This window comes from Brassica oleracea, chromosome C3, assembly GCF_000695525.1.
Source record: "Brassica oleracea var. oleracea cultivar TO1000 chromosome C3, BOL, whole genome shotgun sequence".
Lineage (NCBI taxonomy): Eukaryota > Viridiplantae > Streptophyta > Magnoliopsida > Brassicales > Brassicaceae > Brassica > Brassica oleracea.
The window spans coordinates 50,075,838-50,091,924 of NC_027750.1; the positions used below are offsets into that span (position 1 = coordinate 50,075,838).

At 36.5% G+C, this 16,087-nt stretch overlaps 2 protein-coding genes across 4 annotated transcripts; both read right to left on the reverse strand.

Moving 5' to 3' along the window:
* Window positions 1-412: 412 nt before the first annotated feature.
* LOC106330824 (uncharacterized protein At4g04775-like) lies at window positions 413-837 on the reverse strand. The gene is made up of 2 exons (XM_013769233.1): window positions 694-837; window positions 413-625 (listed from the first exon to the last, which is right to left on the reverse strand). The coding sequence occupies exons 1-2, from the start codon at window positions 835-837 to the stop codon at window positions 413-415; spliced, it is 357 nt and encodes a 118-aa protein (XP_013624687.1).
* A 4,457-nt stretch (window positions 838-5,294) lies between these two features.
* LOC106336105 (beta-glucosidase 40) lies at window positions 5,295-13,403 on the reverse strand. 3 transcript variants are annotated; one of them, XM_013774831.1, is made up of 12 exons: window positions 13,103-13,339; window positions 7,482-7,607; window positions 7,300-7,375; window positions 7,102-7,173; window positions 6,929-7,016; window positions 6,699-6,826; window positions 6,571-6,593; window positions 6,379-6,494; window positions 6,070-6,293; window positions 5,970-6,001; window positions 5,783-5,885; window positions 5,295-5,709 (listed from the first exon to the last, which is right to left on the reverse strand). In XM_013774831.1, the coding sequence occupies exons 1-12, from the start codon at window positions 13,259-13,261 to the stop codon at window positions 5,423-5,425; spliced, it is 1,434 nt and encodes a 477-aa protein (XP_013630285.1). In that variant the 5' UTR covers window positions 13,262-13,339; the 3' UTR covers window positions 5,295-5,422. The 3 variants fall into 3 exon arrangements, with proteins under 3 accessions (XP_013630285.1, XP_013630286.1, XP_013630284.1); XM_013774832.1 differs by adding an exon at window positions 12,519-12,622 and having other exon boundaries at window positions 6,571-6,826; window positions 13,103-13,190; XM_013774830.1 differs by having other exon boundaries at window positions 6,571-6,826; window positions 13,103-13,403.
* Window positions 13,404-16,087: the final 2,684 nt, after the last annotated feature.

Consider the following 16,087-nt stretch of genomic DNA (forward strand, 5'->3'; position numbering starts at 1 on the left):
GTGCAATAATATATTTTAAATCATGAAAACTATAGAATACTTCTTTATAAGCTGATCTTATTAACAAAGTACTCTTGGAAAGACTATATATGATGATATATTTTTCATAAAACAATGAGTTGTTGTATTATGAGGTTTGTAAATATTTGTTATCTTCACTACTGTATTTTGAGAAGCAGTATCTGCTATATAATTTTTGGTGACCGTGTTTCTGTATTAAGACTTATGTAGTTGGGATTTTTCGGATTATGCCGATTTCTATCATAGTTACACCTTGTTATACTAGTTTTCCGCGGTTTTCCAATATATCTCTTTAACATAGGTTCCAAAACACTTAAACATAACTGCCAAAACGCTTAAACAGAGGTTGTAAAACAAACACTTAAACTTAAATAATACATGGCAAGATCGCTTAAACATAGAATTCTTCAAACTTTCTAACAATTTCCTCTTCATTTTGTATCTTCTCCAAATTGCTTCTCAGTTCTGCAATTGTTTCGTTTAACTGCGCAATCACTCTACTCTTCTCTCGGATCTCATCTCGGGCTTCAATCAAAGCTCTTTTTTGCCATAATGTCCCGTTCTCTTCATCAAACCATGAGAAGAACTTGCATCCATTTTTCTCCTGCCATAATTTCAAATGTAAAGCTATTTTCCCATTAGAATCGGTAGTTCTATAATCAGATGGGATACCTTAAAACGCTGACAGCCATAAAATCGCCCCCCTGGGTTCTTCTCTATCCAAGCTTGGGTTATGGCTGCCTCTAAGCCACATAAACACAATTTCCGACCAGATTTGAGCCTTCTCCTTGACGATCCGGAACCATCTCCTTGCATCTTCGGTATTTTGTACTGAGAAGGGGAACAGTCGAGAGTTGAGAGAGAGAGAGAGGAGACAGAGAGAGAGAGGGAGAGAGAGAGGGAGAGAGAGAGAGAGAGAGAGAGAGAGAGAGAGAGAGGAGAAAATTCAAGTCTATAAAGGAGAAAATTCGAGTCTATGCCACAAAATATATACTTAGTTTTACCAATGTTTTCAAAAGCAACATACCAAAAGCAACATACCAAAAGCCAAAACAACACAACAGCAATAAAATCCAAACAAGAAGATCTAGTTTGATTCACTGGGATTACTACTACGCATTCCAAACAATAGCCAACTGAAACCGAAATTTTGCCTTGGTCGCTTTATGTTTTGTGTCCTTTTACGTCGTTCCCCAACAGATGGATTCCTCTTATTCTTTTTTCTTCCTTTCCTCTTGAGGCGATCCGGAGGTATGATCTGAAGCTCTTTGATGTGAATCACACCTGTCCGGCACAGAATAAATGGTCTTGTAATAAGCCAATGCCCAAAGTTCTGTCCAGTAATATTTCGAGCACAATTCATGATACTCTATCTTGACTTCACGTCGACGACCAGGAGCGGCTTCAACCTCAAGGAAATATAAGTAAGCAGCAAGTCCGTGCAGACAAGGATACTTTTCATAATCATACACCTTGCAGCTACAGCTCTTCTCTATCAAGTTCACAACATAATTCTTCCCATTTTCAGTGTCGGTTACCTCGTACTCAAGCTCATAACTATTAAGCTCACGCACTGGTGTTTTCTCAGCTGTGCTCCATAGGTTATGCAAGTGAATCTCGACAAGAGGAACCAGTTTGGTATCAATCGACCCAGCCACAGAGTCCTTCCGATGTTCATTAAACCAGTATGAAAACTTTTTGATGATTGTATCCAACAATGGTATTAAAGCATACCGCCTGGCGTCCCTAAACACGCTGTTCATTGACTCCACACTGTTGCTAGTGTCCAAGTTGTATCTCACACCTGGGAAATAAACCTGAGCCCATGTGCTTTTATCAGTATGCTCCTCCAAATACTTGTACGCTGGAGGAAATCTCACCTTAAAAGATGCGTAAGCAGACTCGAACTCAGCCACCGTGTAACACCTAGCCAACTCCATAAATCTCCATGCCATTATGGCTTTGGTTGTGTTACAAGCATGCCCTCTCACATTTTGAGACAAATGCCATATACAATGGCCATGGTGAGATTGTGGAAACACATTAGCTACAGACGCGATTAGGCTCAAGTTTCTATCACTCATAAATACTAATTCAAAAGAGTCTGGTATAGCAGTTTTGAGCATCTCGAAAAACCATGTCCAACTAGCATTATTCTCACCGTCGAGTACACCAAACGCAAGCGGATAATGGTGACGATTAGGATCTTGAGCTTTAGCAAATACTAGTACACCACCATATCCATTCTTCAGAAATGTGGCATCGACAACTATCACCTTCCTCATGGCTGCAAAACCTTCAATACAAGTTCCCAGAGTTATGAAGAGGTACTTGAACTTATTTGCCTCATCCAACTTCACCCCTGTTTTTGTTCCCGGATTGACCTGCTCTAACATATACAAGTAGCTATATAGCATCTTGTAGCTCTCTTCCGAACCACCACGCAACTCAGAAATAGCTAGATTTTTCCCCCTAAAGGCTGTGGAGTAGGATATTGTTACACCAAGTTTTAACTTTATAAGATCCATGATATCTTTCGGAACAGGAGTACTTAGTTTTCCAGGATATTCCTCATTCAGAAAAGTTGCAACTAATTCTGCTGAGCCTTTCCTCTTGATGTTGCTGCTTTTACTTTGATTAGCCCGAGAGCATGTATGCACACCTGTGTACCTCCTAACTGAAAAAATTTCAGTCTTTGAACAGGTTGCTTCACAACATTTTAACACCAATCGTCTCCGGTCTGACTTTTTGATAACATAACGAAAGCATTCACCAAATGCAGCTCTATCGACCACCTCTTGACGTGCTTTCTTACTTGGAAACCCTGAAGCTTATACAGACCCAAACCATCTTCCCAATCCTCTATAACCTGACTAGATTTTTTTATAGGTGGCTGCTCAACATACTTATCTGCACCCATACCCGTCTCACCTGCGGTGTTCGTCTCTGCTGCGGTGTCCGTCTTAGCTGCTGTGTCCGTTTCAGCTGCTGTGTCCGTTTCAGCTGCGGTGTCTGTCTCTGCTGCAGTGTATGTTTCTGCTGCAGTGTCTGTCTCCGCTGCAGTGTCTGTCCCAGCTGCGGTGTCCGTATCCATAAAATCATTCTCTGCATCTATCGGCTCCTTCTGTTGATTTGCTTGACCATTTTCTACATACAGAGTTATGGCCTTTGGTCCGATTTCATCATAAACATCATCATTTCCCTGCAACACTTCGTAGTTCATACCAAACGAACTTATGCCCACTCTCGACACCTTCTCTAACTCATTGATCTACTCGTCTCCTCCACTAAAAAAAGAGATCTACGGTTGTCTTTATCAACGGTTGTTAGGAAACCAAACAGATCATCATCATCACGAATAATTTGCTGTTCTTCAGATCCATACATCATCGGCATGCACTTCAATGCCAGTTTTACCTTACTTTCATCCAACGCAAGCTTTTTATACAACTTTTCTTCTAGCATTGCAAACTTATATCCTCCACTGTTGTCTTCAAGGTTACACAAGAGATCCCCCCTTTGAATTTGAAATAGACGCTCACATATTTCATCATTGTATCCTGCTAGAGCAAAATAAAAAAGTTTTAGTTATACCCGTAGTTCTTAGTTCTACCGACTTGTCAACAGTTTACCGAGTTTTTCCTACTCTACAACAATTATCAGTTCTACTTGTTATACCTAGTTATACAAAGTAATGCTTAATGCTTAAATAAGAACTCAAATGTTTGTACGATTGATTGATCGGAGAGATCTCTCTGCAAAGCTACTCACAATTAAGACAATTCACGCACCCCAATGCATAACAATTTCATATATAAATCAACCAAATCATCCCAGAATCAATGCTATTTCAACACTTTCAATTACAAACCCTAAATCAAATTTTTATCTTTCAGCTCGCTAAGGAGAAAATAACTAACCTGCATTACGACCTATCTGAAATAATGCTAGTCGGTGGAAACGTTGCGGTCCGACGGCGTCGCCGGAGTAGCTATCGTCGTCGAGAACAGAGTTGCTGTGAGGGAGCTGCGAACCAAAGACAATAACGAGCTTCTCGGGTGGGAGCTGTAGAGGAGCTTTCCTCCTCGAGCTGCGGGATTTTATTTTCTTTTAATTTTAAATTTTCTTTTTCCAGAAATCCAATTGAATTGATTCGGTTTCAATTGAATTGAATTAATGACAAACCCGTCGACCGGACCGAAACCCACACAAAACCCGGACCGAAACCCACACCAAACCCAGACCGAAATCCCCCCCAAATTTGAATTTTCTTTTTATTTTTATTTTTTATTTTTTTCCACCTTCCAAGAATATTTCCGTCATTTCACGTCCACTTAATGAAAAAGGGGCATAGGCGATTATGGAGCCCATAGGAGATTCTGCTTTGTGCGGTTGGAGGCACCAAAGGTGATGACTCATGTCAGCTGGACCTCATAATTTAAGACCAGCACACTTTTCTAGCTAGTCCTTACTTTTTTTTTGTTCAAAAGCTAGTCCTTACTACTTTCTAAATTTTACACTTCATTGCTTATTTCCTCATTTCTTACGATTAAACCCAAACTGCAGAACATAAAAGCACAAAATTTTGTTATCTCTTAGAGATGATTCTAGTATTCTACCATAGTTCTTATCATGCTAACCATATCAATTTAGAGAAATTTTATTTTGTATCCTTGCTCAGCTTCAGATATTACAACTTACAACAAGATATTACAGCTCAGTACAATATATTATATAGGAAGTACATAGTTTCTCTAAGTTGACCCATTTCTTCATGGCACATTAGCATGTCCTTGAGCCATGAATCGAGCGGCTTACCAATAGAGTAAATACCCTTTTTTGGCGGCAATAGAGTAGATACATTGTCTTAGTAAACATGCAAGTGGTGCATTCCATTATATATAATGTCTCAACAGATTGTCATATACCTTTTTTTGGTGCATGTTCTTTTCATAACTGCCGGGAGCAGCGGTAGCGGCAAACAAATAACACTTCGACGGAAACAAAATGAGCCATCTTGAAAGAAAATTTAATTATCGTGGCTTGCCGGCGTTGCCGCAGCGACTGTAAAAGGGGATGCGTCTGCCTCTGTTAATTCCAGCGTCCCAAAGCATGTCTAATCTAAAGCTTGAAATGATCGCTGCGTCCAAACTCTGGAAATCTTTTCTCAGATGCATTCTTTAAATTTCGACGCTGACGCTAAAAGCCGCTACGGTATCCCGAACAGGGCTAATACTCTCATCATAAGATTTATATATGCACACACTTCAAAATAGTTTGAAACTGTCTCAATGACAACTAACATTCATTGGTTTTATTATATGCTTAATCTATTTTCTAAATCCAAATCAATAACTTAACATTAAGTTTTGTATTGATTGAGCGAAACCAATTAGGAAAATCAAGAAGTGGAGTTCAAGAAAGAAGTGAACCAATGAACAGAGTCCTTAGGGTATCTCTTAAGCTTGTCTCTATAATCAACAAAGTAGAGACCAAATCTTGAGCTGTAACCAGCTGCCCATTCCCAATTGTCCAGTAACGACCACACAAAGTATCCTTTCACATTGCAACCATCCTCTTTAATCGCAGCTTGTAAACTCGATAGATAATCATGATGGTATCTGATTCTCTTTGCATCTTTGAGAGCTTCTTTCCTTGGGATCAGAATGCTGTTTGAATCGTCCATTCCTACACACAAATACACACAATCATCATCGAAAACTCTCTATTTCTTGTGAATTTTAAAGGGTTGTGTGTTTACCATTTTCAGTGATAAAGACTGGAGGGTTTCCATATCTATGCTTGACGTAATTCATCAAGCTTCTCATCCCTCTAGGCACTATGTACAACCATATCGAACTGGCCTGTCGACAAGAGCATAAATAACAGTGGTTATTAATTTATTTGGTAGATGATAACTTATTCGAGTTAAAGTATTTTTTTCTTACCCTATCTCCAATTGCGCTTAAACCCTTGAAAGCTGAAATGCAAACAAAGATTATCAATAAAGTAATAGATACTCATAACAACGGTTGTGGTTTTTCTTACGTAGAGTGACGGTTCCAGAATCAGAAATAGCATCGTGTAGGAGAGTGCCAATGAGATTAGTGGCATTGTTTCTTGCATAGTACGTTGTGTAATGATTAATCCCTACAAAATCTAGGGAACCCTTTATCAGAGCAGATTGAGATCCTGTAAACACTGGCAATCTGCTTTCGACTCTGCTTCTCATCGAACTCGGGTAATCCCCAAACATCAACGGATCCAAAAACCTAACACCGTATCAAGATACATCACTTTCTAATTAAAAAGAGGTGGTTGTGTAATAGAATGATATTATAACTCGTTGAAAATTACCACCCAAGTTGAAAGTCTTGAGCTCTTTGTGCAGCTTCCATGTCCTCTCTATTGTTTGATTCCGGTTCATACCACATTACGTCAAACGCTATCCCTAGTGAACCTCCTTGCTTTGCCTGTCATAAGTATACATCAGCTCTGTATATCTTAAGTTTTATATAACATAATGTTTTCAATGTAGTATTAACTTACCTTGTACTTTTTCCTGTAGATATCTGATACGGTGGCGTGAGTTAGAATGACATTGTGACCGACGATGTAAGGCTCGGTAGATGAGTTTCCGGAGCGACAAGTGAGCTTAAAAAGAATAGAGCAACGACCTGGAGCTTGTAGACCAACGTCATAGCCTTGTATAGAGAATGTGTGTGGCTCGTTGAACGTGATCCAATGCTTCACTCTATCTCCAAATCTCTGGAAACAAACCTCTGCATAAGCTGCAAAATCATTTCTGCCAAAAAAAACATGATATAGCCTTTTATCTTTTGAAATTCATTTCTGTCTAGTTAATAGTTTTATTAAATGTTTATATCGCCTTTTGTATGGATTGTACATGATTTGTGGGTTTAGCCAACCGAGGTATCGATCATGGAGTGCCTGAGGAAGGTCCCAATGGTACAACGTCACATACGGCTCGATCCCTACAGTTGTTTCGTTATAGTACATATGAAACTCAACCAACAACAATTTAAATAAAAACCATAGTCAATGATTGATGTTCACTACCTTTAGCTAGTAAAGCATTTATGAGTTTGTTGTAGTGATCGATTCCGGCTTCGTTTATTTGTCCCACACCATCTGTAAACCATACATACATCATCTTTATAATCTTATTTATCCATCAAAAAGGGCATATAAAACTTAAAATATTGTAGTACTTAGTATCATTACTAAAATATTGGTAAAATGGCTATAAAAACATACTTGGAAAAATGCGAGCCCACGAAATGGAAAATCTATAAGCGTCCATTCCCATATTCTTCATGAGTTGTACATCTTCCTGCCCTCGCCATTTTATAATTTCAGTTAAATCATTACTTCGTGTAGTTTTATAAGGAATTGTATATGCATTGACAATTTTTTTGGTTTATATAAATGGGGTTTACCTCGTACCGGTGGTACTGATCAACAGCAACATCGGCGTTGCTAAAATCAGTGATTTTACCAAAAGTGTGGGAGAAGGTGTCCCATATAGTAGAACCTCTTCCATCTTCCTTTACTGCTCCCTCGTGCTGCGCCAATCATTGATTTCTTTAATTATTATTATTACAAGGCTCGGTCCACTACTATTTTCATTTTTATTATGTACTGACGTTTTTAAAAAGTAATTGAAACATTGTTGTGTGTGCTTGGTTAGGCAAGAGACATTCCGAGAAAGCTATATATGATTTTATTTGACTTAATTTGGGCTGGAATTGAGGAGAAGAAAAAAAGAGAAAAGTTCATGGGTAAATTGTGAAAATGTGTAAAAGAAAGGGTCGTTGTTTGAAAAGACCTAGAGTTTTGTAAAAAACAGAACCCACAAGAAAAGGACGAGGATGTATTGTAGATGATATTTCCAGAGAGGTTCTGATGTAGTTCGTGATATACATCAGAAGGTGTGTCAAGACGTATGGCAGGACGTCGAGTGGAGAAGTTGCTTACAAGGAGATTGTCTAAGGTGATTGCGTGTGTAAGTAGAGATTGGAAAAGGAAAGAGAATATCTTGTTAAAGACAAATGACGTTTTCCATTAAGCAAAGAGGTTTTGCTTGGAGAAGAAGTGTTACTTGGAAAGGAATAGAAAGTTTTCTTATATGGGAATGGAAGTTCATTAAGGTGCATTTTATGAACTTGGAGAAGAAGTCTACGATTTATATATAAGGAGGGACGTGCCCTTATGAGAAAGACAGCATCCAGAGATTAAAGTGAGAGAAAGTTTCATTGTGTTCTTAGTGAGTGTCTGACGTAGTGTCTGAAGGAGTGTCTGACGGAGTGTTCCATTGTACTTGGTGTTGTGACATTGGTGCTGGCGTTACGTGTAGCGGAGTTGTCTGTTGTGGTGTGGTGATCAATATGTACGTTGGTGTTGGCATGCTCGTTGGTATCCTTGGTGTGCGTTAGGTTCTGACGTACTCGGTGACGTACTTGGGTGAAGTACTTGGTGACGTACCTTCAGAGACTTGGAGGTTGAAGCCTAGACTCAGGGGGAGTTTAGCTCAAGGTTGGTTAACCTTGAAGAGTTCATGTTATAGAAGAAAGCGGTGATTCAAGAGGGTTGTGCTTGTATTACGCGTTTGCGAATTGGTTGTAATTTGCTTTCTCATTATAGTGAATTTGAATACTGGACAAGGTCCCGGGGAGTAGGAAACGAACCTCTTTAACAAACTCTGTGTGTCATTTACTTACTTCTATATATCTCTGACTCATCCCCACTTACAAGTGGTATCAGAGCCAGGTTTCGATAGAGTTAACGACTAGTTTCGAGTAGATCAGGGTGAGTGACAGAGACTGCGTTAGGAAGTATGACAGAGTTTGGAAACTCGTCTTGATAGAGGGATATCGAGAAGGGACTTCTATGACAAAGCCACCGAGATTCATCTAATTATGGATATTGGAAGGTCCGTATGCAAGCTTTCATTAGTGGTCTTGATGAAGAGTGTTGGAGTATAATTGAGAAGGTTGAAGTTCTTAAGCCGAGAGAGAAGTGGACTGCTGCAAAGAAGAAAGCTTCAAGCTGAAATTCTAAGGCGAAGACGTCGATCTACAATGCTATTGATGCGAACTACTTCAAGCTGATTTCTCGATGTGTGTCAGCTCCAAAGGCGTGGAAGACATTGGAAAACATGTTTGAAGGTACTTCAAGTGTCAAGCGAACCAAGCTGGATATGTTAGCATCTAGATTTGAAAATATAAGGATTGATGAAGAAGAAATCGTGGCTCAGTTTAGTGCCAAGTTGTGTGACATATCTAATGAGTGGTTTTCGCTTGGGAAGCAGTTCAAGGACAAGAAGCTGGTGAAGAAATTGAAGAGGTCGCTGCCAGTGAAGTTTGAGTCAAAGATTTCTGCTGTAGAAGAAGCTCATAATCTGGATGAGATGTCTTTTGATGAGTTTTTTGGGATTCTCCAAGCCTTTGAGTTGAGCAAGGCGTATGGAGATAAAGATAAGAAGAAGGATAAGGAGACAGAAGATTCTTATGGTGTTGCTTTGAAAGTCTCACCTTCTGAAGATCCTATGGCGATGCTGTCAAGAAATCTTGCTGAGTATCTGAAGCAACAGCGAGACAGAAGAGACAATGGAAAAAAAGGTGGTTCGAGAAGATCACCATCAAAGCTACGATGCTATGAGTGCAATGGGATTGGACATGTTCATTTGGAATGTCCAAATTTACAGAGGCACGATAAGAAGATGAACAATAAGAGTGACTCTGATACTGATTCAGATCATGGTGAGAATCTGAAGAACTTTGTGGCGTTTACAACCTTGGGTTATGTGAAGAAGTTTGCAGTGGAATATGTGTCATCGTTTGTGTCATCATCTGTGTCAGGGTCTACACGTGGAGATGATGATGTTGCTGGAAGTGAGGATGATGCTGAGGATTTCGATCTGGCTAAGAAGTTTGAGACATTGTATGCGCAATGGCTAACGATGGTTGAGGAGAATTCCGTTTTGGATAAGGAGAAAGTCAAACTAGAGGCTCGGATTGGTGAAGCATTGAAACATGCTTCAGAGAAAGAAGAAGAAGCAAGACAAGCTAGAGTTCAACTTGAAGAAACTCAGAAAGGTCTGAGGATGCTTAATACTGGTACAAATCAGTTGGATCATCTTCTCAGCATTGGGCAAAGTGATCGGTGTGGTCTCGGGTTCAAGGGTAAATCTTCTAAAGGTGAATGTGTTTTTGTGTCTACTGGCACAACAGAGAACGTAGCGACATATGCTACAAAACCAGCTGTTAAGAGTTCAAGAGGAACTGTAACAGACGGTAAAGCTGCGATTGCTGATGTGAAGGTTGCGACTGCTACTGCGACTGCAGCAAAGGCTGCTACTGTGACTGTCCCAAGGACTGGTGAAGTGACTGTTGCAAGGGCTGCGACAGCGACTGCTGCAAGGGGTTCGACAGCGACTGCTGCAAGGAAAACTCTAGAAGTGAAGAGCGCACCTCGACGAGCTTGTGTTCCTGTTTGTCATCATTGTGGAGTTCGTGGTCATATTAAGCCAAGGTGCTTCATGCTGTTGAGGGAGAAACATCAGATGAAGCAAACATATGGTATGAGGTTTCATAATCCAGTATGTTATTGTGAAGCTGGAGGTCATGTTCAGCGTGGTGGGCTTAATTCTGGTCATAGAGCTAATCATGGAGGGATAAGGCTCATGGATACGTGGTTTGGAAGATCTGGTCATTATGGAGATGGTGGAATGGGTTTCTATCCTCAGTATGGAGGATGGCGATCATCTTCATATTAGTTTTTGACCATGATGTGACTCAAAAGGGGAGATTGAAGATGCTGCTTCATGCCTGAGTTGTTGAGTTCACATGCATAGTCAAAAAGGGGGATATTGTAGATGATATTTCCAGAGAGATTCTGATGTAGTTTGTGATGTACATCAGAAGGTGTGTCAAGACGTATGTCAAGACGTACGGCAAGACATCGAGTGGAGAAGTTTCTTACAAGGAGATTGTCTAAGGTGACTGCGTGTGTAAGTGGAGATTGGAAAAGGAAATAGAATATCTTGTTGAAGACAAATGGCATTTTTCATTAAGCAAAGAGGTTTTTCTTGGAGAAGAAGTGTTACTTGGAGAGGAATAGGAAGTTTCCTTATATGGGAATGCAAGTTCATTAAGGTGCATTTAATGATCTTGGAGAGCAAGTCTACGGTTTATATATAAGGAGGGACGTGCCCTTATGAGAAAGACATCACCCAAATATTAAAGTGAGAGAAAGTTTCATTGTGTTCTTGGTGAGTGTTTGACGGAGTGTCTGACGTAGTGTCTGACGGAGTGTTCCGTTGTACTTGGTTTTGTGATGTTGGTGCTGGTGTTACGTGTAGCGGAGTTGTCCGTTGTGGTGTGGTGATCAATCTGTAAGTTGGTGTTGGTGTGCTCGTTGGTATCCTTGGTGTGCGTTAGGTTCTGACGTACTTGGTTAGGCATGGGCATTCGGGGTCCCATTCGGGTTTCGGTTTTATCCATTCGGGTTTTGGTTTTTCGGGTTTATCAAAATCAGCTCCATTCGGGTTATATAAAAGTTCGGAACCGGTTCGGGTGGGGGTTAGTAAATCTTGAAAGAACCGGTATAACCCATTGTACTTTCGGGTTTGGGTCCCAATCGGTTCTTTGGTTTAAAAATACCTGATTTGTACCTATTTTGTATCTAAAACATAAATGAAATCGGTTCTTTGGATTTAAAATAGATGATTTGTACATATTTTAATAGCCAAAACATAAGTAAAATCGATTTAAAAATAAGAAAAAAACATCAAACGTGATCATTCAAAATCAAGGGAAAGATAAACATTGTTAGTGATAGAACGAAAACCAGATAAATGAAATCATAAAACAAAAACTAAGTTCTCATGAAATGAGAAACATTATTCAATGAAAACAAAACCAAAATCTAAAAACTTCAGGCTTCAACCGACACATTCCACCGTCAACCTTCATGTAATAAATAATTATTTTAGAAGTTCAATAATATCTTAAAGTATTTTGGATACATATTAAGAATTAAGATCATATTTGGTAGAAGTTCTTTTTTTGTGATTTTAAATGTTTCAGGTTCTATCGGATAATACCCATAACCCAAAATACCAAAAAACAAGATCCATTTGGTATTTATGTCGGGTTCGGATCGGTTCAGATTCATTTTTATCGGATCAGGTTTTGTTCGGATTTTCGGGTTCGGTTTATTTGCCCAGCCCTATACTCGGTGATGTACTTAGGTGAAGTACTTGGTGACGTACCTTCAGAGACTTGGAGGTTGAAGCCTAGACTCAGGGGAGTTTAGCTCAAGGTTGGTTAACCTTGAAGAGTTCATGTTATAGAAGAGAGCGGTGATTCAAGAGGGTTGTGCTTGTATTACGCGTTTACGAATTGGTTGTAATTTATTTTCTTATTTTAGTGAATTCGAATACTGGACAAGGTCCCAGGGAATAAGAAACGAACCTCGTTAACAAATTCGGTGTGTCATTTACTTACTGCTATATATCTCTGACTCATCCGCACTTACATGATGACTCGACTCATCCGCACTTACATGTATTGGATGCCTGTGATTCATGAATGGTATGTGTCCTTGGTTACGCGTCACGCATTTGTTTGTATATCGATTTATATGGAGCATATTTCAGGAACAAATACATATATTGTTTAAATATAAAAAAATCATATAGTAGTAGTATGATGATGATGACAAAGAAAATATTACCATGAATTTACAGAGGTAGCTTAAGTGTTTCAAGATACATTAAAGTGCTTTGTCTTCATTAGTGTTAGATAAAAAATTGGTTTAGTATTGTGTTACCAACTACTAAGATATATATGTCGACGTATTTTTTATGTTTTTGTTGCTACTGAAAGAACAAAAAACATATCACATGGGGAACGTATATGTTCTGATGTGACCTAAATTTTGGTCGTGAATAATATTGCTTTCAGATTCCATTAAAAGGAAAAGATTATAAAACAAATGAATAATAAAAAAAATAGGAAAAAGAGAAGGATAGTGGAGAGGAGAGAGGAGAGGGGACCTGAAAAGCAGAAGAAGCAGTTCCGAAGACAAAGCCTTTTGGGAAACTGCCTCTGGAAATTTCCTCAGCACATATGCATGTCTTATCCATCGTCACCATCATCATAATTATGGTCATCGTCATCATGGTTAATCTTCTTGGAGCCATCTCTTTGTTCATCTTTTCGTCTCCAGTTACGTATACATAGATCTTTTGTGGTGAATCGCAGGAAGATAGAAGTGAGAGATACGAAACAAGGAGAATAAAGAAGAGTGCGAGTGGAAAAACAAAGCTATGAAAGGAGTGCTATAAATAGGAAAGTGGGAAATGTGAGATATATGAAATCTTCGGCTTTATAAAAAAAGATATGAAATCTTCGGATAAGATGCTAATTATTAATTAAACAAATATAAATATAAATATATTATAATAACTGTTGCTGAGAAAAGAAAATGAAAGACATTAAAAATAGACCTACAAAAATGAATAGTGAAATATTTTTTATGTTATAGAACTAGTTATATGGATAAAGTTTATTTTAAAGTTGGATGAAATCATATTCTATTATTTTACCAATCACTATATATAAGAAAGATATCTAGCAACATAAGTATACTTCACTAAATTATATGTTTTATTTATTATTATTTATGTAATCTTTTATACATTTTGCATCTCTTTTTGCTATTTACTTCAATAAGAACTTACATGGTATATTCGTAAAAAAAAAAAAAAGAACATGGTATTGACAAAAAAAAAGATCATACATATAGTAAATAGCAAATTAGCGAGTAACAATTGCGTTTGTAGCTCATCTGTATAGTTAAAGAGCCTTTCAAATGCATTGGTTGCGGTTGCGGGAGTTTACCGATACGGATGGTTGCGGTTTCAAACATTATTAAATGTTTGAAAATTGTTGTGTTTATGGGTCATTTTTGATTGATTTACCCATTGATGCAGATCTTAATTGATAAAAAAATATTTAATAAACAAAAATTAATTATAAAAAGTTATAATTAAAATGGTAACTTTAAACCCAATAACAAAATGATCTATAATAATTAAAAACAATTAAATTTGTGGCATGATTATTATTTCATTCATATAATTATAATGATCACCAAATATTTCATCAAGTGTAACATACTTGAAAAAAATTATTCCAAGACGTGGATTTTCTGGTGTCCTTTTATACATACTGTAAACCAGTATAAGAAGTATAAGCCACTCTCTGGTCCTCTCAATGATGTCTTAACTCGTTCGAGTGGTTTTTATATAGACACAGAAAATGTCGTAACGTGCAGTAGCATAGATTCTGCTCTAGATTTATTAGCTGGACCTCTAATCAAAACGCTTACGGGAAATAGCTATTGATTTTTGAGCGGTATAAAGTGGTTTGAAACGATACAAAGCAGTTTATATGATTGTTTCAACCGCTACTAATCACAAAAGCTGTGTTTGCGGGTGGTCGCGGAAAAATCAGTCAACTCCTAAATTACTAATTGTTTCCATTTGGTTTTTTTTTCTTCCAAATAATTCTTTAGGTTTACCCAAATTGTAAATTGCCTGTGTACCTCATCTCTCTTTCACCATCAGTTTTAATACAAAGGAAAATATTAGAGAAAATATTAATTCTCCGAATTGTGTATTGTTAATCTTTAATAAATCTATGAATACAAAATTATAATAATATTATATAGGTAAATATTCAGTTTTGTAAGAAATTCATTAAAGTCTCTCATTTGAAATTTATTTTGTGTAAGTTTGTAAGGAATTTTTTATATGCCCACAACAACATTTAAATATACCCTTTACTTTTACATTTAAAAAGAATTAAGTATCAATATAATTTTGTGTTGAATCTCTGGTTTGAAAGATTATCAATTTATATTATTAAAACAGAAGTACAAAATAAAAATAACCTTTAATTTTACCATTTATTTACATTAGAATGCCATTGAGATATTTATTGAACATATATTTAAGTATGCTTGTATTTTCCTAATTTAAATAATATATTTAAACATTTAATGTCTTTTCCTAATTAAATAATAGATTTTCTTAATCAAATCTTAACCAAAATAGATTTCCTAACGTATTTTATATTAACATATTAAATATTTTTAATATTTGTTAGTAATAAATAATAAAATAAAAAATTACACATCATAATCAATTTATATAAAATATAAAATACTTTATTCATATATTATTAGTATAATGCTTTCATATTATAAGTCCAATTAGTTATAAATATTGGATTTTTTATATGACACATTGTGATATAATAGACAATTAAAATCACAAAATATAATTATTCAAAGTAATAAATAAAATTGTTATGTTTTAAAATATTATACTAACAATTATGTAATACATTTTAATTTACAAATATATATTATACCATTAGTACAAAGAAAAAATTTAAAGTGAAAGCAAATATTTATACGGTCACGGATCAAGCTCTAGAAATAAACAACAACAGCGCAATATTATTTTTCTTTAACAAATTTATTTTAATAGATATTATAGTTCCAAATATGTTTATATATATAAATTTATTTATTTTGTTTTTAAGGGATGCTAAGATTTTGAAACTGGAAAACATTTATGACCCATTTCTATATTATTTTAATTAGGATAAAATTTATATCAGAATATTTTATTAGATTTTTAATTTTAATTTTTATTATAACTGCAAAGATTAATTTTTAATATAATTTTATGTTTAAATACTACAAATACATAATTTAATATAAACTAAAAAATTAAAAACATAAAATAAATATCCGTCCGGTCGGGCGGGTCAATGTCTAGTAATGTTTTTAGTTCACCAATCACGAGCATTTCATTGTTTTAATTCTCTGTGATAAGCATCATTCCTTTTATGCTCTTTTATTTTTTTTCTTTGTATGTAAAAACACGTTTTAAAATACTTGTGGATATCTAATAAATGAATATATATATATATATTTTTTTTTAATGTTGAAACTCTATTAAAAATAT